We start from the raw sequence: 24480 nt of genomic DNA on the forward strand, positions 1-24480 counted from the left end.
CAACATGCACATTATACATTCAACTCTAGGAACCCAATGTTTTATACATGTAGTATGAAACACATTAAGGTTTATTATCATTTTACTAGAGAGTGGGTCTTGAAAAGTGACATTGATCTCATATATGTGAGCATAGAGGAGTAAGTTGCAAATATTTTTACCAAGGCCATAGGAGTAGAAAAGCTGCTTACTTGGAGTATAGGTCATAAAGTTAAGCTTGAAGGGGAGTGTTAAGATGTCAAGCTCAACACAAGCTGACACTCACATACCTCGATGACCGTTTTCACATTCATATCACTAATGTGGTTGGTACCTACATTGGCATATCATTCCAATGATCCTTTACAACTAGACATTAGTTAGTCCACCTACTTGAGTTACAAGATATCTATCTAGTCATCTTTCTACATAGTATGTTCATATTATGGACCTCTTGTATATTATTTATATTGTACCCTCTATTTGTCTTGGTAGATTCATATAGTAAAGAAGAAAAAGAAAAAGAAGACTAGAGTTTTCAGCTTCCTATCTTGTATGCATTCTCTTTGTGTGTTTTGTATCTTGCAGGAGCTCAAGTTTCCTTTATTTCCCCTAATCTTTTCAATCTCTCTCTCTCTCTCTCTGTGTGTGTGTGTACTCCCTCACAACAAGATATAAAGAAATGGAGGTAGGATAGCATAAACTCCCTCACAACAAGATATAAAGGAATGGAGGTAGGATAGCATAAATTATACAACATTGTTTAAGTCTCTCTCTCTCTTTGTGTGCTACCCCACAACAAGACATAAAGAAATGGAGATAGGATAGCATAAAATATACGACATGAGTTGAAGGCAAGCAACCAAAGCAAAAAGGAAGCACAAGAACATGTATTACCCTTACCACATGAGTTGATGGGGGAAGCCAAAGAGGGCATGGAGGGCAAGGTCTTAAGGATTCGTGCTTAATAAAAAGAACTATTGCTACTTATACCTATGATTCTATATGCAAGTCATGGGATCAAAATACGATATCTTTGTGTGAACTCTCTTACCACATGAAACATGATTTCTTTAGAATACTCGTATGCGAAACGAGGGAATCTAGACACGCAATGTCTACGTAAGTCTAGTTACTTCTTGCTTGTGATGTGAATGGAACTCTTGTTACCAAGGAGTCATTCCTCCAACCGAAATGCGCGGAGAGAGAGAGAGAGAGTGTGTGTGTGTGTATGCGCGTGCGCGAGCGTGGAGCTCTCTCTCTGTGTCTGTGTCTGTCTCTGTGCGTCTGGTGGAGCGCTCTCAACGATGCCAAAGGATCCTCCATTTGATATAGCTCTCTACAAGGAGCCTGCCTACTGGTGCGCTCTCTCTCTCTCTCTCTCTCTCTCTCTCTCTCTCTGTGTCTGTCTCTGCGTCTGTTTTCCCTCCGCCCGGGGACGGGGTGCTGGTGGAGTGTCTTTTCCCGTGCTAATAACTCTGTTTCGATCGCCGATGAAGGGACGAGCGTTTCAAAGAGGAGGAGCATTACGAGTGGTGCAAAGATTACTCACATTTCCGCCATCTCCTCCTCGAGAACGTTTGCTGCACTGACCGGGTAAGCTTCTAAATCTTGCGCTCATCTGCTTTTTCGCCGTTCGCCAATAGAACCGACGGAAGCAAGGAATGGAAATACCTGGTGTAGGTGCTGGAGCTTGGCTGCGGGAGCTCACGGCTGAGCATCGAACTTTTCCGCGATGGAATTACGCAGATTACCTGCACCGATCTCTCCTCTGTTGCAATCGAACGCATGCGTAATCGCCTGCAGGCAGAGAACTGTCAAGGTGCGTCGAGTACTATTCGTCTTCTAATTGTCAAAATGCAAACCAGAAGACTCCGGTTAATGATTGTGGTAACAAAAGTTTGTCGCATGGTTTATTTAAATTTGCCTTCTCTCTTGTGAATTATATATAGATAGATAGAGAGAGAGAGGGGTCTACTGGAGGCCGAAATGATGCTTGAGCACTTCCCAAAAAGACGCTGCAATACCTGCCATGGTCTGGAAAGGTAAGCAGGTGTATTTGGCAGCCCAAAAGGAAGCACTTCAAACTTGAACAGCCCAAATGGAGTCCAAAATGCAGTCTTTGGAATATCTTCTAGGGCAATCCGAATTGTGTGATAACTGAACTTCAAATCCAGCTTGGTGAAAATCATCAAGCTGGGGGTGTTAGGTTGCCATTTTATTCTATCAGTCAGTGGTCTCTTGGTTGTGAGCTCCGTCAGAGTCTGGCTTTGACTATCATTTCCAGTTAGATTAGTATCGATTTCTTTTTGTCAGTGTGCATTTCTTGTTTTTTCCAGTCAGCCTGTGTAGCCCTTGCAAGTAGTGATCTGCCCTACCTGTATTTATTGTCTGCCACGTCAGTATTTTTGACCTTTCTTGATGCTGCTCAGCCAGATTTGACCGGCCAATTGCCATATTCAGTGGCACTGCAGGGCCCAGGCTGGTCGGCCAGTTTAGGATGACTTTGGCTATTTATAGTTGGTCTCCACTTTGGGCAGATCATTCTTCTTCCTCTTCTGCACATACACATCTTTGACTTTGGTGTTCTCCGTCATTTGTAGGGGCTGCTGGCTACACACTTCGTCTCTGTCATTGTCTTTGGTGCTATCATCATTTTCCAACTTAATTTGGTGTCCTCACTAATGCTTTGGGCTATGTGTAGGGACTGATCAATCCATCATTTTATTCAACATCCTTTCCAAATTCAGTGTAGATTTCTCTTTCATTCCTACTGCCTTCTTTATTTTTCTTTTCTCTCTATGTCCGTGTTCCTCTTCCATTGTGTACTCTCACACCTTCAAGGAAATTGTCTATTGCTGCACTTGCTCCCAATTATGCACCATCTATCCCACAAGTTCCATCTCATCCCCCGCTATCTTGTTTGGTGGTTTCCTCATACACCCCATTCCTTTTATAGGGGGGTGATATTGGCGATGCGGTTGTGGATTCCTTGGCTCCTTGTGTTTCAAAGGGGATTCCTTGGATTGCAAGGAGCTTTTTCATCAATGGCCTACATCGATGGACTTCATTTGCATAGGCCCTTCTTTTGTCACCCTTGGGTCCATTTTGTCTTCTTTGGGCTTCCGCCACATTGAAAATCTGGGAGGGGGTGTTAGAACTTAGCAGTCATACATGTCATGCACAATCATCTCTTTGAGAGCCTTAGTTTGAGTTAGATGAGGACATTAGGAGCTCTGACACTTAGTTTGTCATTTGCTTTGATGGAGGAGGGAGCTTTGTTTAGAGCATGTATTTCTTTTTTAGTTGGTTTTGGGTGTGTTCACATTGGTTGGTTATTTTTCAGCTAGTGCATTTCTTTTGTAGTGAATCTGGGCTGCATATATATATACAAGCAAATGGGGTGATTAGCATTTTTAGTTAGTGACCAGGATTTCTTGATTATTTTATTACAGATGATTAGGTCGACTAGCATTGTTGGCATCGGTTTGACTAGGTTGGTCAATTTTTAGAATTTTTGGCTATTCATTGTTATGTTTTAAGTGGTTGGCCATTATTTTTTTGTAGACAATAGGATTCTCCTCGATCTTCTGGTGCTGCCTTTTGTCATTAGCTTGATTTGGTGCTCTCATTGATGCCTTGGATTGTGTGCCAAGACTAATCAGTCCACCTCTGTATTCACCTTTCATTTAGATTCGATGCCGATTTTCTTTTTTCATTATCTTATTTCTTTGCAGTTCTTTTGTTCCCTTCTCTCTCCGTTGAAGTATTGCTACTCGAACACAGTGTGAAAAACCTTGGAGTGCATCATCATCTGGCTTACTTATTAATCTAGAGAGTCAATGAGATATTAGTCATTAGTGTTAGTATCCATAGTATGGATTGTTCAAAATTATGGGATTTTTTGACAATTTTAGCCTATTTTTAATATTTTGGACATTATTTTTTGTAAATATCCTCAAAAAGCACAGTAAACTTCTAGAATAGGGTGTAATGTATAAAGTAAGTTGCTTTTCAGCTAGTTTTGGAGATCTCATGTAAAAAGAAGGGCTTCCAAATTTGCGTTTCGCGTGATCACAGTTTTCAGGTAGCAAATAGTACTCTAGATGGAAAGAGGTAGAGAATAAGTGATTGGGGAGAGTTTTGAATCATGTGTGGTCTTTATTATCCTTTTGGAGCCAACGGAACCCTTAGATTTGCCGTCTGAGCAATAGAGTAGAAGCCAGTGTTTGGATATAACGCGGTAAAACAAGACTTGGTGAAGGGGAGACTCATTTAAATAAGTTTTCTTAATCAAGGATTGGTTTTGGGATACTTTGAGCCTTGGATTTCTTGCATGTATGTTGTTTCATCTCTCGTTGGTCTCTACTCTATGTGATCTCTATCATCATCTTTGTTCTCATACAAGAATTGTCTAATCTCTTAATACCGTTAATCCTTGCTTAAGAATCTCTCTAACATTATATACATTGATCTGTTCCTTACTACTCTTATTGACTCCAATAGCTAGAGACCCAGTGTTTTTCCGAGATACACATAGGTTTTCTTGATATCTTTTTGGTGAATCTGATGCGAATGCCAGGTCGAAGAGTTAGGTATGGATGCATGCATGGATGTAGATGGTTTTGGGACAAGATATACAATGGGTTATGGAGTATCTTTAAAAGTTGCTCGAGCTTAAATATATAGATAATGCAATTGGGACACAACCTTTGGTTATATGTTTGATGTTGGTTGAAGCTTATAAGTCCTTGATGAAATTGGACGAGTCTAAGGATGAACATGGGCTTTGTATGCGAAAAATATAGCAAGTGTTGGATGTTAATGTAGAGATGAGTGAGCTTGGACATGTAACTTATGTTACTTATGGATTTTGGAAGAAATTTGAGGACGCATGCAAGAGGCTTATTGTAGCATATAAGTATCAACAGCAGCAATGGGAGAAGCAAGAAGAGGAAGAACAAAGGAGGTGGGATATAGATGAAGCAAGAAGACAAATAGAGAAGGGATTTCAAATGTGGAAAGAGGAGGAATTATGAATGCAGATGCAACTAGAGAAGGGTAAACATATAGAGGAAGCACAAGCTTTTGCCTAAGCTTCTCTACTTGTTACCAAGGTTGAGCGACGACTTGCTATGGATATAGTTGCATCCGTACGTGGTACGAAATGGTCCGTACGGTACGATTTCGTACGAAAAAACTGGCCTATTTTGGCCACTTGGCCTGTGCGTGCTCTTTCCGTGTATTTTCTTGCGCTCCGCGTCCTGCGTCTCCTGTGCCCCCGCGTCCCGCGTTTCGTGCACTTTTCCAGCAATCATCCATGCAAAACTTAATGCTCCTCTTTGGATTCCTTCCAGGCTCCAGCTTGCAGCCCTCCCTTTAGAGTCTAGACTTTGGATTCCTTCTCTCTTTAGACTTTGATTGTTTGAACTTTGAACTTTGACCCTTCTCTCATCTACAAAAGGTGCTCCACTTCTTCATGCTTCCACACCAATTCAGTAAAGCACTTACAAGTTACCATTCTCATCTTCCTCTTTCCCGCACCCTATTGAAGCATTTGCCATTCTCAAAGAGTCAAATCTCATATCCCATCCCCTCTATCCCATACCCTATCAAAGCATTTGCCATTCTCATCTCCCATTCCCTCTCTCTCACTCTTGCTTTTTCAACTTTACCCCACAACTTTATTCCAATCCCCGGGCCTCTCAAGTCTCCCTTTTAACTTTCAAGACTTAAGTTTCAACTTTCAAGAGTCGAGAGTCGAGACGCAAGCATCTCTCTCTCTCTCTCTCTCTCTCGGGCCTCTATTCGTCATCGGCACCATGACTCGTGAGAAGCACGAGGCCTTCAATTTGCATGCGATCCATGTGGAGAGGGACACAAAGAAGTCCAACTCCCACCATTGGACATGCAAGTATTGCGGGAAGCGCTATACAAGTGGTGCAACTCGGCTTCTCCAATATCTTTCCAAGACGGGGGGTAAGTTGCTCCAAGCAAGGAGATCCCTCCAAACATTGTGGAGGAGATTCTCGCCAAGATGAGAGGGCGATCCACAAGAGGAGGAGGAAGTGGCTTATCGGCACCAACTCCTATGCCTACTAATGAGGAAGCATTCAATGTGGGCATATCTTCAACTGATGCGGAAGAGGCCCCTACCATTGGTGGTGGGGGCTCCATATCCATATCCGACTCCGGTAAAAGACAAAGAGTGGAGGCTCATGCGGTGCGGGAGAGACAATTGTCTCTCTCAAGCACCCGGTCATGTGCGTGGATCGTTGCCTTTCTCTAAGAAAGGCAACGACTTGCGGACATTGAAATTGCACATATGGTGATTGAGTGCAATCTTGCATTCAATGTCCTAAAGCAAGAGCAATGGAAGAAGATGGTAAAAGCCATTGCCAATGTGGGTCCATGTGAAGGATGGATCGGTGTCACATACAATGACATGAGGACGAGAAAGATTGATGAAGAGAAGGAGAGGATTGATAGAGCCCTTGATCCTATTCGGGCCACATGGATAAAATATGGTTGCTCCATTCTTTCCGACGGATGGAGTGATCGTAAGAAATGGGGCATCATCAATATACTCGTCTCATGTCCACTCGGCACTTACTTTTTGCGGGCCGTAGATACCGGCAAGAGGGGGAGAAAAACGACGGGCGCATTCATCTACCGCCACATTTGACAAGCTATCATTGAAGTATACATTGCAATTTGCGTTTTAAATTTGTTTCACTTTCTTTTATAATGAAAAATCATAATATTATCATTCATGATTCATAATTGAAATTTGATTTATACATAACTTGTAATTTGTAAATTGTGGTTGTAGGTGGGCCCCTCCAATGTAGTGCAAGTTGTTACTGACAATGCATTGAATTGTTGGCGCATGGGCCGTTTGCTTGAGGCCGAGTTTCCTACCATTGTGTGGACTCCATGTGCAAGTCATTGTTTGGACTTGCTCATGGAGGACATTGGGAAGCTCAAGTGGGTGAAGAGGGTGGTTTGCAAAGCTACATCAATTGTCACATTCTTCACGGTAAAGGTAAAGGTGCTTGCAATGTATCGTGAGTATAGCACACTTGAGTTGAAGAAGCCTTCTTCAACTCACTTTGCTTACATGTGGTTATTGCTAGAGCGCCTTAATAAGGTGTGGTCCGCCTTGCGCCAGACAGTGGTGTCCACTCTATGGAATGAGTGGAATGAGCATGAGACAAAAGAGGCCAAAGCCATGCAGCGCTTGTGCCTTAATGAGCAGTTTTGGCAAAAAGTCCGTGCCGTTGTCATTGTCGTGACTCCCTTTTATAGGGTGTTACGTACGAGTGATTGCGAGGGGTCCACCATGGGCCTTCTCGTTCACTTCTTTAGAGCGGCATTGGCGGAGGCACGTGCTTGTACAGTGATCACAGAGACACATCGTGTACATGTTTTAGAGATAGCAGAGAGGAGATGGGCGTGGATGCATAAGCCCATCCATGGTTTTGCTGCATTGGTACATCCAGCCTACAAGTCACCGGCGGTCATGGTGTGAGAGTGCGCAGCGAAAGAAGAACACGAACACAGAGGAGAGGAGAGAGGAAGCAGAGAATGAAGGAAGAAAGTCTGCACTGACTGAGATGAATGCTGAATACACTGGAATGGACAGAACAGTCCCTGCACGCAGCTCGGAGCGTCAGTGAGGGAACTAGGACAGACTGGAAGCAGAGGCAGCACCAATGCCGGAGACGGAGATGGAGGAAGCAGTGCTGTACCTGCAGAGAGTGTATACTGGACTGACTGGGGGGGCTGCTATAAATAGCCCCCAGCCAGCAAACTGGCCGACCTGGCCAGATTTGGCCGACCAGCCAGATCTGGCCGACTATGGCCAGATTTGGTCCGACTGCCCAAAATAATGGGCAGTCAGCCCAGAAACAGCCCAGATTGGGCTGTAAAATGCCCAAGGCTGCATGTTGACTAAAGCAACCTAAAAACACACTGACAGAGCTCCTCTGTCTCCTGTCAAACTCTGACAGGAGCTCACAACCAGGAGATGACAGACTGAGACTGAATAAGAGCAGGCTAACACCCCCTCTCAACTCCTGGGAGAGTCTGAAGACCCAAGAACCGCATGTGATGAAGCAAAGAAGCCTGAGGCAACGGCTTCGTAAAGAGATCAGCTGCAATGGCCGCCGTAGGACAATAGACCACCACTAGCTCTGAATCCACGATCCGCTCTCGAACATAGTGATACTGAACCTCAATGTGCTTCGTACGAGCATGAAACACCGGGTTCTTGGCCAGAGCAAGAGCACTCTGGTTATCCACGCGCAGCTCTGTAGATCCGGTCTGGGAAAAGCCAATCTCCGCGAGTAAGCGACGGAGCCAAACTGCCTCCATAGCGGTCGAACATAGGGCCCGATACTCAGCCTCTGTAGAAGAAAGTGCCACAGTAGGCTGTTTCTGCTGCTCCAAGAGATAGCACCAGATCCAAGGGTGAAAGCATAACCTGTAGTGGATCGTCGCGAATCCACATCACCTGCCCAATCAGAATCACTCCATCCAGAAAGGGTAATCCCATCTCCATACATGATCCCAAAGGATCGAGTCCCCTGCAAATAGCGAAGAACCCGCAAGGCCGCCTGCCAGTGATCGTGGGTAGGAGTCTGCATAAAGGAAGACAATAAAGCCACCACAAAAGAGATATCCGGCCGAGTGTGAAGCAGCCAGATAAGAGAGCCGACAAGGCACCTGTAACGGGTGGGATCGGTAAGAGGAACTCCAGTTGTCAAAAGCTTGGACTCAGGGTCCATAGGGCATGAAATAGGCCGACACTCAGCCATATCAAACTCCGAAAGAAGCTCGGAGATGTACCTGTGCTGCGAGATAAAAATGCCCTGTGCCATCTGATAGATCTCTAGACCTAGAAAGAAGTGAAGGATCCCTAGATCCGTCATGTCAAACTCCTGCTGTAGAATGGACCGTGTATGCTCCACCTGCTGAGTGTCGCTCCCTGTAATGATAAGATCATCCACATGCAAGATGAGGAACACCGAAAGAGAATCCACAACCCGTAAGTAGAGGTTGGGATCATAAGCGGAGCGCACAAAGCCACTCTGTAGAAAGAAGCGGTCAATCCGCTGGTACCAAGCACGAGGAGCCTGCTTTAGGCCATAAAGAGCCTTCCGCAGCCTGTAGACATGATCCTCCTTCCCCTGCACAAGAAAACCAGGAGGCTGTGAAACATAAATCTCCTTCTCAAGAACGCCATTCAGAAAAGCAGACTTGACGTCCATCTGATAGACAGGCCAACGGTGGTGAGCAGCAAGAGCCAAAAGCACTCGGATGGTAGATATCCTAGCTGTAGGAGCAAAAGTCTCAAAGTAATCCAACCCTGCACGTTGGGCAAAACCCTTGGCAACAAGCCTGGCTTTGTGCTTGTCCAAGGAGCCATCTGCAAGATATTTGGTCTTAAAGACCCATTTCACACCAATCACCTTCCGTTTCGCGGGACGCGGTACAAGCTCCCACGTATGATTTCGCTCGATGGAGTCGAGCTCGGCCCGCATAGCCTGTCTCCAAATATCCTGTGCAAGAGCCTCCTCCACAGTGGAAGGCTCGGAATCCTGAAGAATCTGTGACATAAGAGCATAGTTCACACATAGTGAACTGTCCCGCTGGGCCTGTAAACGGGCTGAACGACGTGGACCTGTAGAAGAAGCAGGAAAGTGAGTAACACCTGAATCCTGCATGAGCCGGCGATACCATAAAGGAATCCTGAAAGACTCCTACTGCTGTGAGGGAGATCGGGGGGTCTTCGGAACCTGTAAAGCACCCAAATCGGAGAGGGACTCCCCCTCACCGAGGGAAGGTAGATCCTCCGCATCTGAAGAAGGCTGTATATCCCGTGAAGATCCCGAAGAGGCGGTAGAAGAGCTCGTAGTAGACGAAGGCACATCCACCAAAGGGGAGAGGGAAGCCGAAGGAGGAGGAATAGGGGGGGTGCTAAGAGGCATCCTGGAAGGAAGTGAAGGTGGGGGGGGGGGGGTCCGTCGATGATGAAGAAACATCTGAAATAGAACCATCAATCGGATCCTCAGAGGCCGAAGCCTCATCAAAGATCACATCCCTGCTCACCTCAACCTGCCGCGTCGTCGGGTCGAAGAGCCGATATCCCTTCGTGGTCGTACTATAACCAACGAAGATAAGCTTTCTTGACTTAGAGTCGAACTTCGTCTTCCTCTTCTTCTTGTCCACATGGACAAAAGCATCGCACCCAAAGATGCGAAAATGGGACACGGAAGGCTTCTTCCCAAAGAAAGCCTCATATGGAGTCATGTCCTGTAATGCCGAAGTCGGAGAGCGGTTGCGTATATGCACCGCTGTAGCCACCGCCTCACCCCAAAGGAAATGAGGAAGACTCCTATGCTCCAGCATAGATCGGGCCATCTCAATCATGGTCCGATTCGCACGCTCCACCACACCATTCTCTGATGGTGTGTTCGGATGGGAATACTCCATCCGAATACCATGATCCCTGCAAAACTAAGAGAAAAGGTGAGAAGTGAACTCTCCACCGTGATCAGCTCGAACACCACGAACCTTGGAAGTTGTTTGTGTTAGCAGATATTAGTCAGCTCATGGTGTGAGTCTGTGTGCAGAGGCTGGGCATTTTATGTAGCATTTTATGGCACATTTTTGTGGCCATTTATGATGTATTTTTAGCATTTATTGCTGGCCGACCAGCATTAAATGCTGGCCGACCTGCATTTTATGCTCCCCACTTTTGTGGCTATTTATAGGGCTCCTCCTCCACAGTCTTTGGTGCTTCAGCCATCAGTGGAGATCCTTCTGGGAGAGAGGAGCCGGTGCTGAGGAGCCCACGCAGCTAGTGACTCACCGTTGTATGCTGTTGTCTCGTGTTCGATATGGATTCCATTTCCCGAGCATACATCTGAGTTCTCATCTGTCTACTGTGTTCATTCTTTCTTTCTTCCGTCTTGTGTTTCAGCATTTATTTCAGCATATTCTTCACGCTTCCATTACTGCACCACTTCTGACATGGTATCAGATTTCAGGCTGCAACCTATTTGTGCTGTGTTTTTTTGCTGATTTCAGGTTTTACACCCTTCTTGCTGATCAGGCAGCTGTCCTTCCTGCTGGCGACTGCTGATTTGCTGCTGGCGACAGTGTTTCAGCATTTGCGTTTTGCGTTTTTCTGGACAGATTTGCGTATACTGCTGTTCCACTCTTTGCTGCCCGTGTTTCCTTCATCAAACTGCTGGCACCAGTCTTTAGCCCCTGTTTATTCAGTTTGCAGCCTGAGTTTTGCTGTTTACAGCATTATTTTTGCCTGTTTTTCTGATTATTCAGGCCGTTTTTGCTGTTTTTGGCAGTTTTTGACTGATTTTTTCACTTTGTGTAGCAGCTTTTGGCTTATTCTGGTCAGCCTTTGGGTTATATTGCATGTGAACTCACTATTTTTGGTGTTTTTGGTTGCGTTTTGGCTGTGCTCACTCTCCAAACGACCTTCTTTTCTTCTACTTCTCTTTTCTACCTCCTCCAGATGGCCCCTCCGTGCACCTCAAGTGAAGATAAGTTACATGGACCTGATTATCTCACATGGAGTGCTGCCATGAAAGCTTGGTTTGTGCAGAAGCGGCTATGGTACATCGTCTGTGGAGCTCTTGCTCGACCTCTCCGTCCTTTTCCTCTTCTTGAAGACTTTGATGAGGACAACCATGAGGAAGCGGTGCTCACATGGGACTTGGACGATGCCCATGCTTACTCGGCGTTGCTTCGATGTATTTCTAAAGCGGTCTTACCGGCGGTTACCTCCTGTAGGACGTCTCCTGAAGTATGGCAGAAGTTGCAGCAGATGTACGAGGCACCTTCCACCATGCGGGCCGTCACACTTTATAGCCAGCTCCAGCAGATGAAGTTTGAGCTGAAAGATACTATTCAGTCTTTTCTTCTTCGTGTTACGCAGGTACAGGACCAGCTTCGGCACATGCAATCTGCTCTTCCCGAGGTGCATCTTGTCGGGACGGTCCTCTACAAGCTCCCCCCGGAGTTTGATGGAGTGGCCAATGCTTTGCGGGCGCAGACATCATCGACTCCTGTCAGTTTTACACATATGACCTCGATGCTTCTTGAGCATGAGGCATCCTTGAGATTACAGGGGCGGCTTCCGGCACATTATGGAGGTGAGGCTTATGTAGCTTCAGAGAGGGGTGACGGGAAGAAGAAGTCGAAGGCCCAGTGTTACCACTGTGGTAAGAAGGGACATTTGCGGAAGGACTGCAAGAAGTTAGCGGCTTCCAGGAAGAAGGAGCAGAAGACGAAGCGGGATGCTGACTCTACCGATGAGTCCTCTCCTTCATCAGACTCCGACTCCGATCCTCCGACCAAGGGGAAGTTCAAGGCGCGGAAGGGATTCTCTTCTTCGGATCGCGGGAAGGGCTTGGTGGCCCCTTCCTCGGCTGCTTTCTAGTGGTGGTGATGAGGTCATCCCTCACGACTCTCTTGTGCCAGAGAGGGAGTGTGAGCGGGTGTTGGTGGGGCTGCAGTGCCTCATCTATATTTTGATATAGATGCACAGGATCCAGAGAGGGATGTCCCTGACGCATCGACGGTATCTGGCAGTGAAATCCTAGAGACTGGAGTTGATTTCTGGGTTCATGATGAGCTGTTCTTCTTGACAGAGAGCGAGAGGCTTTCGTCTGGAGCTCACCTGAGGGGACACTTTGGTGGTTTGGCCAAAGGCCGGGAATCCATGGTCACATGCTCAGAGACATGTTTGGCAGATTGGCTTTGTCTGTCCTGAGTGACATAGGTGACATTACACAGAGAGCTGCTATGAGTCTTCTCTATTTTCAGGTGTTGTTGGTACGATCGACATCGACATCAGATACTCTCCGAGGCATCTTGGTGGTGGGCTGGCCACTCACCGCTTGGACATCCATGGTCCTTCTGGTGTTTCTTTGTTGTGTAGTTTATGATTCTCCATCATTGTACTATTTTATTGTATCAGATCACACATGATCTGAGAGAGGGTGTTAGCAGATATTAGTCAGCTCATGGTGTGAGTCTGTGTGCAGAGGCTGGGCATTTTATGTAGCATTTTATGCAGTATTTTATGGCACATTTTTGTGGCCATTTATGATGTATTTTTAGCATTTATTGCTGGCCGACCAGCATTAAATGCTGGCCGACCTGCATTTTATGCTCCCCACTTTTGTGGCTATTTATAGGGCTCCTCCTCCACAGTCTTTGGTGCTTCAGCCATCAGTGGAGATCCTTCTGGGAGAGAGGAGCCGGTGCTGAGGAGCCCACGCAGCCAGTGACTCACCGTTGTATGCTGCTGTCTCGTGTTCGATATGGATTCCATTTCCCGAGCATACATCTGAGTTCTCATCTGTCTACTGTGTTCATTCTTTCTTTCTTCTTTCTTGTGTTTCAGCATTTATTTCAGCATATTCTTCACGCTTCCATTACTGCACCACTTCTGACAGTTTGGGTCTCCACAAACACTTGCTACTCACGGAAACGGGAGTATGCCTCGCTCTTGTACTCCAAGAAATAAGGCCACACATAACGACTAAAGTCGTCCACAATCAGCATCAAATACTTGGCCTTCCCTAGGGAGGCCGTGCCCATAGGTCCGCAAAGGTCGGTATGTACCAACTCAAGCGGAGAAGAAGCCCGCCTAGAAGCAACCTGCGGGTGAGGCTGCCGGTGATGCTTGCCCCTCAAGCAGCTAGGGCACAAAGTGTGAAGAGGAGGGAAATCAGGAAGTCCCTCCACCATCTTCCTCCTAGAAGCCCGGCGAAGAGAGTCGAGGTTCAAATGACCATACCGAGCATGCAAGAGCAGCCCAAGCTCATGGGAAGTCCGCGTAGCCAAGGCTGTGAGCGTATAAAGCCCACCCTCCTGTGTACCTGTCCAAAGAGTATCACCTGTAGAAGCATCCTCCACTGTGACTGCATCCTGAGTAAAAATGACTCGGGTACCTAACTGAGTAAGACCATGCACAGATAATAGGTTAAAACCCAAATCAGGCACATAGAGAACTTTGGCGGAGGAAGACCGCCTGTCAGAAAACATAGGTAAAGTCCCCACTCCATGAACAAGAACTGTAGAATTGTCACCAATGGTGACTGTACCCCCTCTGGAACGAAGATCCTGAAGCCAATCCTGACGGAAGGTCATATGTGAAGATGCCCCACTGTCGACGAGCCAAGGCTTCTCCTGTGTGGTAGAAGCTAGGGCAGTGTCTTCCTCAACAAAGAGATGCACAAACGCAGATTCTGTTGTGGCGGGGGCCGCCTTCGAGTTCTTCTCCTTAGGCTTCAAATGGGGATACTTCTGCCAACACTTCTCCTCGGGATGAGTGCCCTTCCCACAATGGGGACACTTGGGCTTCTTCTCCTTCGCATCCTTCTTGTCCTCCTCCTTCTTGTCCTTGGCCTTCTCCTTCTTTTGTTTCTTCTTCTTGCCACCACCTGTGGAAGCCATAAATGCCTTGGTGGAGCCACTGGCTCCCACCTCTTTGAGTCGCTCGTCATGCTCCAAGACAAGCGGGGAATGCTCCTCCCATAGGAGAGTCTCACGGGTCCTCGAAGTGATGAGGCTGGTGTTGAAGACATTATAACGGGGTGATGGCAGCTGAGTCAACAGAATCATCGCCATATCCTCAGACGATATCAGACGACCAAGAGAGGCTAGCTCGCCTCGCATATCCTCCATCTTCGTGATGTGCTCCTTCATGGAAGAAGAACCATCAAGGCTGAGCATCCGCAACTTCTTCTCCATGGAAATCTTGTGGGCAAATGTCTTGTGCTGATACAAAGACGCAAGCTTTGTCCATACTTTCGCCGCGGTCTTTAACCTGTGAACATGTACAAGAACAGAATCATGGAGACTCATAAAAAGAAAAGAACGGGCTCTAGAGTTGAGCCTATCCCATAAGGCTGCACGGTCCATAGAGGTGCCATCGGACGAATTCACGGGGGGTCGGTCGATGGGCGAAGAAACAAGCTCCCAAAGATCAAAGGTATCAAGGATGCAAGCCACCTTGCATGACCATAGGGAATAGTTGGAACCATCCAACTTGTCTTCCTTCGGAAAGGAAGGGAGAATCGGCACCTGGATAGAGGGAATCAAGGAAGGCATCCGCACATCTGATGCAGTCTTCACTGAAGAAACCTTCGCAGTAGATGGAACCCTCTGAGATGCATGGACTGAAGAAGGACGAGTGCGAGGAGGGTCTTCCTGATGTCGAACTTCACGATAGTCCCGCCTCCGCTCAGAGGAATGATGAGAAAGAAGCTCATCCTCTGAGTCTTCAAAGCCTGAAGACTGGTAAGACATCTTCCAATCTGCAAAATACCAAAGAAAGTTGTGCCGCTGACGAAATAGGACCAGCGATGTGGTCACCAACCACCAAGACGCAGGCAAAGAGTGCCTACAAACACCTGGATCTGCAAAACGCAAATAGATCTGATGTCGAACACCAGAATGGAGACCACCAGCACCGGGAACAAGCCCAGACAGAGGTCGCCTGCAGGAAAGGAGCAGCCGGGGGTAGAAGCGACCTGCAGAGCAGCAAAACGCAGGCTGTAGGAAGGTCGCCTTGCAGCAGAAGAGGTTGCCTGGCAGCAAACGCAGGGTTGCTGCGTCACTGGATGACGTGGCAGCCCCTATGTACAGCAAACGCAGGTTGTACAGCCTCCTGATGCAGTCGCCTGGCTGGGATGGACCTGTTGGCAGCCGCCTGAAGCAATCGCCTGGCTGTTGTGGAACTGTGGGCAGCAGCGGTAAGGTATTTCTCTCGTCCTCCATGCTCTCAATCAGGCGATGATACCATGTGAGAGTGCGCAGCGAAAGAAGAACACGAACACAGAGGAGAGGAGAGAGGAAGCAGAGAATGAAGGAAGAAAGTCTGCACTGACTGAGATGAATGCTGAATACACTGGAATGGACAGAACAGTCCCTGCACGCAGCTCGGAGCGTCAGTGAGGGAACCAGGACAGACTGGAAGCAGAGGCAGCACCAATGCCGGAGACGGAGACGGAGGAAGCAGTGCTGTACCTGCAGAGAGTGTATACTGGACTGACTGGGGGGGCTGCTATAAATAGCCCCCAGCCAGCAAACTGGCCGACCAGCCAGATCTGGCCGACTATGGCCAGATCTGGTCCGACTGCCCAAAATAATGGGCAGTCAGCCCAGAAACAGCCCAGATTGGGCTGTAAAATGCCCAAGGCTGCATGCTGACTAAAGCAGCCTAAAAACACATTGACAGAGCTCCTCTGTCTCCTGTCAGACTCTGACAGGAGCTCACAACCAGGAGATGACAGACTGAGACTGAATAAGAGCAGGCTAACACATGGATGATAGAGAGTTCCGTTCAAACCAGCTTGCTTATTTAACTCGTGTGGTCCCTGTTGATGACCACAATGCAGTGCTAGAGGAGCTATGATGCTATGCAGATCAGAGAGGGCATGTGGCTTTTGCTTCTTCCACTTGTTGGAGGAGAGAGTCACTTGTGAAGCCTTTATTTTGGTGGCAAAACTTTGGATACTCACTGGAGACCCTTTAGCCCTTAGCCACGAGGGTCCTTGTTCAGGATTGCTCTTCGGGTGTATGTGAGAGAAACTGGAGTGCCTATTCTCTCATTCACACAAAGATTCGCAATCGGCTTAGCACACGACAGTTAGAGTGGCTAATCTATTGCCGCACTAACTTATGCATGATGAGGGCTATGATGAGTATGGGTAGTCCGAATCAGGTAAAGTTTAAACACTTAACCATAACATTTAAAATTTGTTGTTTTGACTTTTAAACTTTGAACTTTGAAGTTTAAACTTTATACTTTATAATTTAGACTTTAGCATTTAGTATTTACAATGAATCATGATCACTCTTACGTGCATCAGTGCATTGATGATTGTGTAGGTGAATGTTGATACATTCAAGTTGACAGGCGATACTCTTACGAGTGTACATAAGGAGGTGGATGAGGAGGAGGAGATGATTTTTGCAGAGCTCTGTAGAGAGCTTATAGCAGCAGATACTTGTGACACTCACAGTCAGGGTGCTCGTGGGCAAGGAGTTCGAGTAGGTGGTAGTAGGGGCATGGTCATTCGACGCCCTCCATCTTCGAGGAGGGGTGGTTCGAGTGGCTTGCAGACATATGTAAGGTGGGGCTCTAGTAGCTCACATCCTGTGCCTCATGATGACATCCCCCCCTTGCCTACACAGCTGCCACCTAGGGAGCCATCACTTGATGATGATGGTAACTTCATCAGTGAGGATGAGTATGAGTCTGTCTCATGATTAGATGTCGAGGAGTCATCTTCAGACTCTCTTGATGAGCACTCAGATGGTTCTGATGATGATGATAGTGATGCCTCATGATTCATCATTCACATGATATGTCACATAGGTCTCTTTTTTTTTTGTATCAAATATACTAGACTGTAGTTGTATCGCATGTTTTGCGTAGCCCATACGACCGCGATGGTCACCCTCATGTATTCATCTTATTCTGTAATGAAATGGTTATTTTCACTTTAAACATGTATTTTATGATCTATCATTTAATGATTTATGGTTTTTGTTATTTAAAAAATCATCTTAAATTTTTTTCGTACTAATATCGTACCGTACCTTATAAAATCATAAGGTACCAATTAGTACAGTATTTTATCGTACCGTACCGTATCGTACCTTTCGTACCTGACAACTATGGCTATGGATGTTTTTGATGCACTTATTGAGGAGTTGAGCACTTATGCTGTGAGTACCTATGCTGAAAGTATGGAGATTGTGATTTACCCTATTGATGAGGTCTCTATAGTTATGATTGTTGCTTTAAGTCACCACACAAATGATCTTAATGTAGATACTTTTGATGCTACGAGTATCCATGTAGATAATGTCTTGAATGAGGCTAAAGGGGATGACAATGACAATGTATATGTAGATTTTCTAAGTGCTTATGAGGAAGCCTATAAAACTCATGTATTGCTGGATGTGGTAGAGAATATTGATGTGTTGACTAGTCATACCATGGATGCCTTGGAAGAGTCTATAGTGGAAGAGCTAGCCATTGCATATGCAGATTTTCTTATTGCGTATGAAAAGGCTTATGAAGCTCATGTTTTACTAGATGCAGGGACTCAGAGAGACATTGGTGACTTGCTAGATGCACATGATTTGCAGGATACGGTTATAGTTTCTGAGACAGTTCATGAGCTCGAGGATATGCCTATAGAGGATGTTAGATGTGATACCCCACAAATGGAGAATGTTTTGGACACTTTGTCTAATGCCTTGACAGGAAATGCAGAGATGCTTTGGGATTTGGAATGTTTAGATATTTTCAGAGATAGTGTGAGTTTGTTGGATACATTGATTATGTTGGATGTGGAGCAGAAAGGTTATCAAAAGCAGCTTCCCATGTGATGGAAGAGCATGCATGTTGCAATGTATTCGTTGATGGGTGCATTTCGAGCATGTATATACAGATGTTGAGTATTTTGATCTATGATCCAGGTGGATGTTGCTAATGTACATGCTCAAAGAAGTGCTCGTTATTTGGGTCTTAGACCCGAGTGGATGCATTGGTGGCACATATAAGAGGATGTGTAGGTTTAGAGAGAGTGGATGTCGCATTGCTACGCGGACACAGTGTGAAAAACCCTTGAATGTATCACCATCTGGCTTTTTTATTAATCTAGAGAGTCAATGTTATATTACTTATTAGTTTTAGTATCTATAGCATGGATGGTTCAAAATTATGGGCTTTTTGGACAATTTTAGTCTATTTTTTATATTTTGGACATTAATCCTTGTTAGTATCCTCAAAAGGTGTAGTAAACTTCTAGAATAGGATGTCATGCATAAAGTAAGTTGCTTTTCAGCCAGTCTTGGAAATCTCATACAGAAAGAAGAGCTTCCGAATTTGGGTTGCGTGCAATTGTAGTTTTCAGGTAGCAAACAACACTCTGAATGGGAAGAGGTGGAGAAGGAGCGATTTGGGAGAGTTTTGAGTAGGTGTCTTAGAATTTTACCCCCCTTTTGGAGCCAATAGAACCATCAAATTTGCCGTCTAAGCAGTAGAGTACAAGCTAGTGTCTAGTGCGAGTTTTTGGGTATAACAAGGTGAAACAAGACATAGTGAAGGGGAGATTTATTGTAAACAGGATTTCTTAATCAAGGATTGGTTTTAGGATGCTTTGAGCCTTTGATCTCTTGCATGTATGTTGTTCCATCTCTTGTTGGTCTCTACTCTATGTAATCTCTATCATCATCTCTGCTCTCATACAAGAACTTGCCTAATCTCTTACTACCGTTAGTCCTCATTTAAGAATCTGTCTAACATCATATACATCTATCTATCCCTTACTACTCTTATTGACTCCCACAGCCAAAGACCTGGTGTCTTCCCGGCATATGCGCAAATTTTCTTGACACCATGTCTATGTTTCCTCTTCTATTGCTCACTCTCATAGTTTCACTGTCAACTATAATTTTGGAAAATGAAATATAGAAGTAGACATTGTCTTGAAGACCTTAGGTAAATGCTATTACAATGGGATATCATAGTGACTTCACACAAATGAAGGACATCTATGTTGCAGGTTCAGGATTTGGGACTATGGTGGTTCATGCGTGTCCATTTACATATACTGTTGTACCTTCCATTTCTTATATCAATGCATTGATCATTTTTTCTGACTATTGTCTCTCATTTCCTCCTATGCTTTCCCTTGAGTTTGAGTTTTAATCTCATTAATGAAGCAACGATATTAAAGGCTTGTACTATAAGCTTTAAGAATGCATTTATAGTTTCATGAGACGTGTTACTCTTTTTACAAAGCTTGTTGGTGTTTCATAAGTTTTAAGAAATAGTGCTGAATTATATTGCATGCTGAATAAGTACATTTTTTATGTTACCCTTCTGCAGGTGTGAATTTAGTTGTTGCAGACATGTCAAATCTCCCCTTTGAAGACAGTACATACGATGTGATAATTGAAAAGGGCACAATGGTAAGAGAATATTGAATATATTGATTGTGTATTTCTGACATACAATTAAAGTTTCATTTCTGCATGTTAGAAGTGGATTTGGAAATGGAGTAGTTTTTCAATAGGTTAAAGCTACTTGTTTAGGGAAAGCCTTCATCATCATAGGCAAGCCAAGTTCCTAATCTTGCACAAGGATATTCATGACCTTTAATGATGCACTTAGATATATGAATGTGGAATTTAGTGCAAGGAGGCTCCTGAATTTCATTGACACACATTTGTGCATTACCTTCTCTATCAAAGATATAATAGTTTTGAACTCGACCAGCACCCTATAGTCAGATGATGGAGAAAGCAAAGGGAACAGAGAGTTGAGTGCCTTTAATTCGTAGTTCATAAGCAGCAAATAGTACAGCTAGTACTGCAGATACTACAGCTCCAGGAACTGCCCAAATGTTGTTTATCATACTATTAGGGGAATTCAATTCCATTTCATGAGTTTGCGCAATCGAATTTGACTTTTGATTTCTACTTACTGATGCTGCTTTTGTTGATGCACATCTACAAGGAATTTCTGTCAGATAGATCTTGTTACCATGGAGCTGAACTAGTTGGTGCCAAAGTGTTTTGACCTTGTAGTGTGTTGATTTGTTGAAAGTATTGTTGCTTGGCGTAGTCAATGACCTCCCTGTATTCAAGTTGGTGGAAAATTTATGTTATCGTCAAATATGACCGAGAAGTTAGAACTGATTGCCTAACATCCTTATGCAATCAAGGCTCAAGCCTCAATGTGTCGATTTACTTATGGCTTGAAAGTTGACAGTCCTTAGAAAAAGAATTATACATATAATGGCATATGCTGAAATGCTTATTTGGGGAATCAAACCTACATGCCAACTACTACATACTGCAACTGCTTGGAGAAAGCAATGAAGTCCTATCCACATTTAGAGACGTGTTAGGCCCCTTCCATGGTTAATTGCTGCTGGCTAACAAAGGGTTTAACTTTGGTGGCTAAAACGGCTAATGCCAATGACTGCAGCATGTTCACTCACCTCCTGTGAAGAATAACACTGCCTGGGCAACCTTTACTCACATCTAAATCAAGCTACAAAGACGATATGGATTTTACCCTGTTCCACAATCTACATGATTGGGGCTTTTGAAGTTACATAAGTAATTCAAGCTAATAACAACTACCCAGATATTATGACAAATTAGGGTTGAATAATTAGCAACTTCTGATTATATATAACAGCGAGTTACTAGATTCAAGTTGGTGGCATCTACCCATAAGACTCCAAAATTTACAGAGAGAGATCTTCTGAATATAACAGCTTCAGGATTGGGAACTAATTGCTATGTCCTTGATGTCAACAGAACTAAATGCATCGAGAAATCTGTTCTCTTTTTCTTTCCCAAGAAAAGATGATCAATTAAAGACACATCAAAAAACTGAGGTAAAATACGAAGGCCTAAATTCGAAATTCAAAAAAAGGGTATCAGTAACAATCAATGATCGTCTTGGAAGACTACTAGTTTTACTTTGTTGATCATAATTTACAGTTTAAAGGAAAGTGACAGAGATTTCATAGTTTACCCAATGCAAGAAGCGCAATAATAAGAGGAAAATGGTGGTAGTGTTGAGGGAATACAATCAATGATCAGCTAGGAAGATTAATAGTTTTACTTTATTGATCATTATTTACAGTTTTAAGGAAATTAACAGAGATTTCATGGTTTACCCATGCAATAAGTACAATAATAAGAGGAAAATGGTAGCGGTGTTGAGGGAAGAGTTTGATGAGTGTCATTCAAACTGTAAAATAACTTTTGAATCCACGAATTTGGAACAGCAAGCCTTCTTCGACTCGTTGCAAATAAAAAGATTAAGGCAATCCAATGAATTTAGACAAAGATAATACATTGAGCATATTATAGCAACTTTGTAGATTGCTAGGTTACTTTTGCTCATCTATTCATAACATTTTACAACTCTGGAACTTGAAAGGGAAGTGAGCTTCATTTCTTCTTAAAAGGCAAACATCAAGCAAACTGTGCTGCTTTTTATTGAAGTTTGCAGAATTTTGATTCATTTTGATTGATTCAATCTGTTAACTGTTGATATGCAGGATGTGCTTTTTGTGAACAGTGGTGATCCATGGAATCCCAACCCTGAAACCAGGAAGTTGGTGTCCTCAGTGTTAGAGGGCGTTCATCGTGTGTTGTCACCATCTGGTGTTTTTATCTCTATAAGCTTTAGCCAGGTAATCCGAATGCTCTGTTTTCTAAATTAAAATTTATTTCACAAATATGTGAAGTAGGCATACTTAAACTCTGAACAGCAATACTCTATAGCCACATTTCAGGCGGACGCTTTTTGAAGAAAAGAAATTTTCCTGGTCAATGAAGTGGAGCACGTTTGGAGATGGCTTCCATTATTATTTCTATATTTTGAGAAAGGTAAACCATTAGAATTATGACAGGATGTCACTTGGAGGCTTGAGTTTACAGGATGTGCAGAATCTCATTGAATATTCTGCTTTTCCAGGGTACAAAAAACCAGGAAGAGGCCTTACCAGACAAAATGGATTGTAGGAAAGCAGAGATGGATCTGGTTCAAGAACATATGGGCAGGGATGATTATCTTCTGGGTACATTGTTGGATGACTGACACTTGTTATTTGATGTCAAGGTTGATACCAAGTATCAACAAGTCACAAGTTGAGAATTTTAAAGTGAATGCAGGATGATCCATACTTTGGTCTCAAGGTTGGTACCAATCACCATTTGAGCAGTTTCTTCTTGTGAGATGTAGCAAATGGCTATACTATAAAATGCAAGGTTCAATTAAACTTTTGATTTCAAAGAGGTCAGCAGGTTGATGCTCCAGTATGGTTGGTGACATATGGTTGAGTTAGAAAGTGCATGGATTAAGGTTATGCATAACAGAGGATCAGTTAGTTGGTTGGGAATGTTAGGTATGCCAGATCATTTTAGGTTCATATTGTCACTCTTACAAGTTCCAAACATATGTTAAAATACCATTTTTTGGGCCATCAGAGGAGGAGGTAATTTGAGGTGTATCCTTGTAATTTCAAGATTTTCTACCATGTTGACAAGAAGGGAACAAATTCTCTTGTAGGAAGAAAGCTGAGAGAGAGAGAGAGAGAGGGATGTCTACAAATGGCCTATGAGACAAAAATAGGCACATTTGAAGGTCAAAGGAACTGTTGTGTTTCCCAAGTAGAATAAAGAAATTGTAATCTAAAAAGGAGCATCTAGCTCGCTAGTCTGAGTGAGTCGGGTTGTTAGTGGGTGGGTACATTCCCCATGGATGTACCTCCTAAGGGTTCATTCGATTAGTTGGGTAACTTTTAAAAGATTCAAGAACACTGTTGACAGGTTTGTCTTATGTTAGAACCCTTGTTCAACTCATTTACTACAATAGAATACAAACAAAGATGTCATCGCTAGAAGTGCATTTGCAAGTGTGTCTATTATCCATGTAAGCTCATGTGTAAAGGCATGGACATATATGAAATCCTAACACTAACATAATGCTCATACAAAACTCTAAGCTTTCACGTGTAGTTAGAACCCTTGTTCAACTCATTTACTACAATAGAATACAAACAAAGATGTCATCGCTAGAAGTGCATTTGCAAGTGTGTCTATTATCCATGTAAGCTCATGTGTAAAGGCATGGACATATATGAAATCCTAACACTAACATAATGCTCATACAAAACTCTAAGCTTTCACGTGTAGTTAAGCACAACTTTAAACTCCTTGCAGCCTCTCTAACTTGCATGCCTCTCTAACTTTCACGTGTAGTTCTAGGGTTTTTGTTGCAGCCTCTCTAACTTGCATGCCGACCCCTTGATCATGTGGGCTTGTTGATGTGCTTGTCAATAATAGAGCCCAACATCGCTCTGTTTCTATAGTGTGTAGGCACTTGTTTGAAAAAAGCGTGAGAGAGAGAGAGAGAGAGAGAGAGAGAGAGAGAGAGAGAGAGAGAGAGAGAGAGAGAGAGAGAGAGAGAGAGAGAGAGAGAGAGAAAACATGGTTGTTTGTTGACCAGCGTGAGGGACCTGAGGCTTCACCCAAAAACTAATGCTACTTGTAAACTTGCGTGCAACACACCTACAAGTAGTATGAGGCCTAGAGAGATGCGTAGGTCAAGTTAGTCCACGGTTGAGTAGGGTAGCAATGTGCATCTAGGGTAGAGTTGTGTAGCATTTGTAGATGTGAATAGGTTGTAGATTATCTTAATCAAACTTGCAAATCAGTCCATTGTAAAAATTGTGATTGAAATTAATTGTGGCAACACCAAATTTCTATAGCTCTAATTGAAACTTAGCAGACTTGACTAGCATAGAAAGAAATATATATCAACATTTACATAAGGCCTATGTGGTCTATGAGGCAAAATCTAGAGTACATCCATGTTTCATGTTGTCATTGGTGCGCAGATCGGACGTAGAATGC

The 24480-nt window shown here is 44.2% G+C and overlaps 1 protein-coding gene and 1 pseudogene across 1 annotated transcript; both read left to right on the forward strand.

Moving 5' to 3' along the window:
• Nucleotides 1-919: 919 nt before the first annotated feature.
• LOC148017354 (S-adenosyl-L-methionine-dependent methyltransferases superfamily protein) lies at nt 920-23480 on the forward strand. The gene is made up of 7 exons (XM_087662345.1): nt 920-1339; nt 1479-1575; nt 1663-1801; nt 19928-20010; nt 22122-22256; nt 22348-22452; nt 22541-23480. The coding sequence occupies exons 1-7, from the start codon at nt 1134-1136 to the stop codon at nt 22661-22663; spliced, it is 888 nt and encodes a 295-aa protein (XP_087518471.1). The 5' UTR covers nt 920-1133; the 3' UTR covers nt 22664-23480.
• On the forward strand, nt 5911-9920 carry LOC148017355 (uncharacterized; annotated as a pseudogene).
• Nucleotides 23481-24480: the final 1000 nt, after the last annotated feature.

The sequence above is a fragment of the Lygodium microphyllum genome, chromosome 22, assembly GCF_053477565.2.
Source record: "Lygodium microphyllum isolate KBCC chromosome 22, Lygodium_microphyllum_v1.1.10, whole genome shotgun sequence".
Taxonomy (NCBI): domain Eukaryota; kingdom Viridiplantae; phylum Streptophyta; class Polypodiopsida; order Schizaeales; family Lygodiaceae; genus Lygodium; species Lygodium microphyllum.

Excerpts from the sequence above, each read along its gene's own strand:
- LOC148017354 (XM_087662345.1), top strand. The coding sequence starts at position 1,134 with ATGGAACTCTTGTTACCAAGGAGTCATTCCTCCAACCGAAATGCGCGG. Across the intron at positions 1,340-1,478 it reads TACAAGGAGCCTGCCTACTG|GGACGAGCGTTTCAAAGAGG; the intron begins GTGCGCTCTCTC and ends TCGCCGATGAAG. Across the intron at positions 22,453-22,540 it reads ATTTCTATATTTTGAGAAAG|GGTACAAAAAACCAGGAAGA; the intron begins GTAAACCATTAG and ends CTGCTTTTCCAG.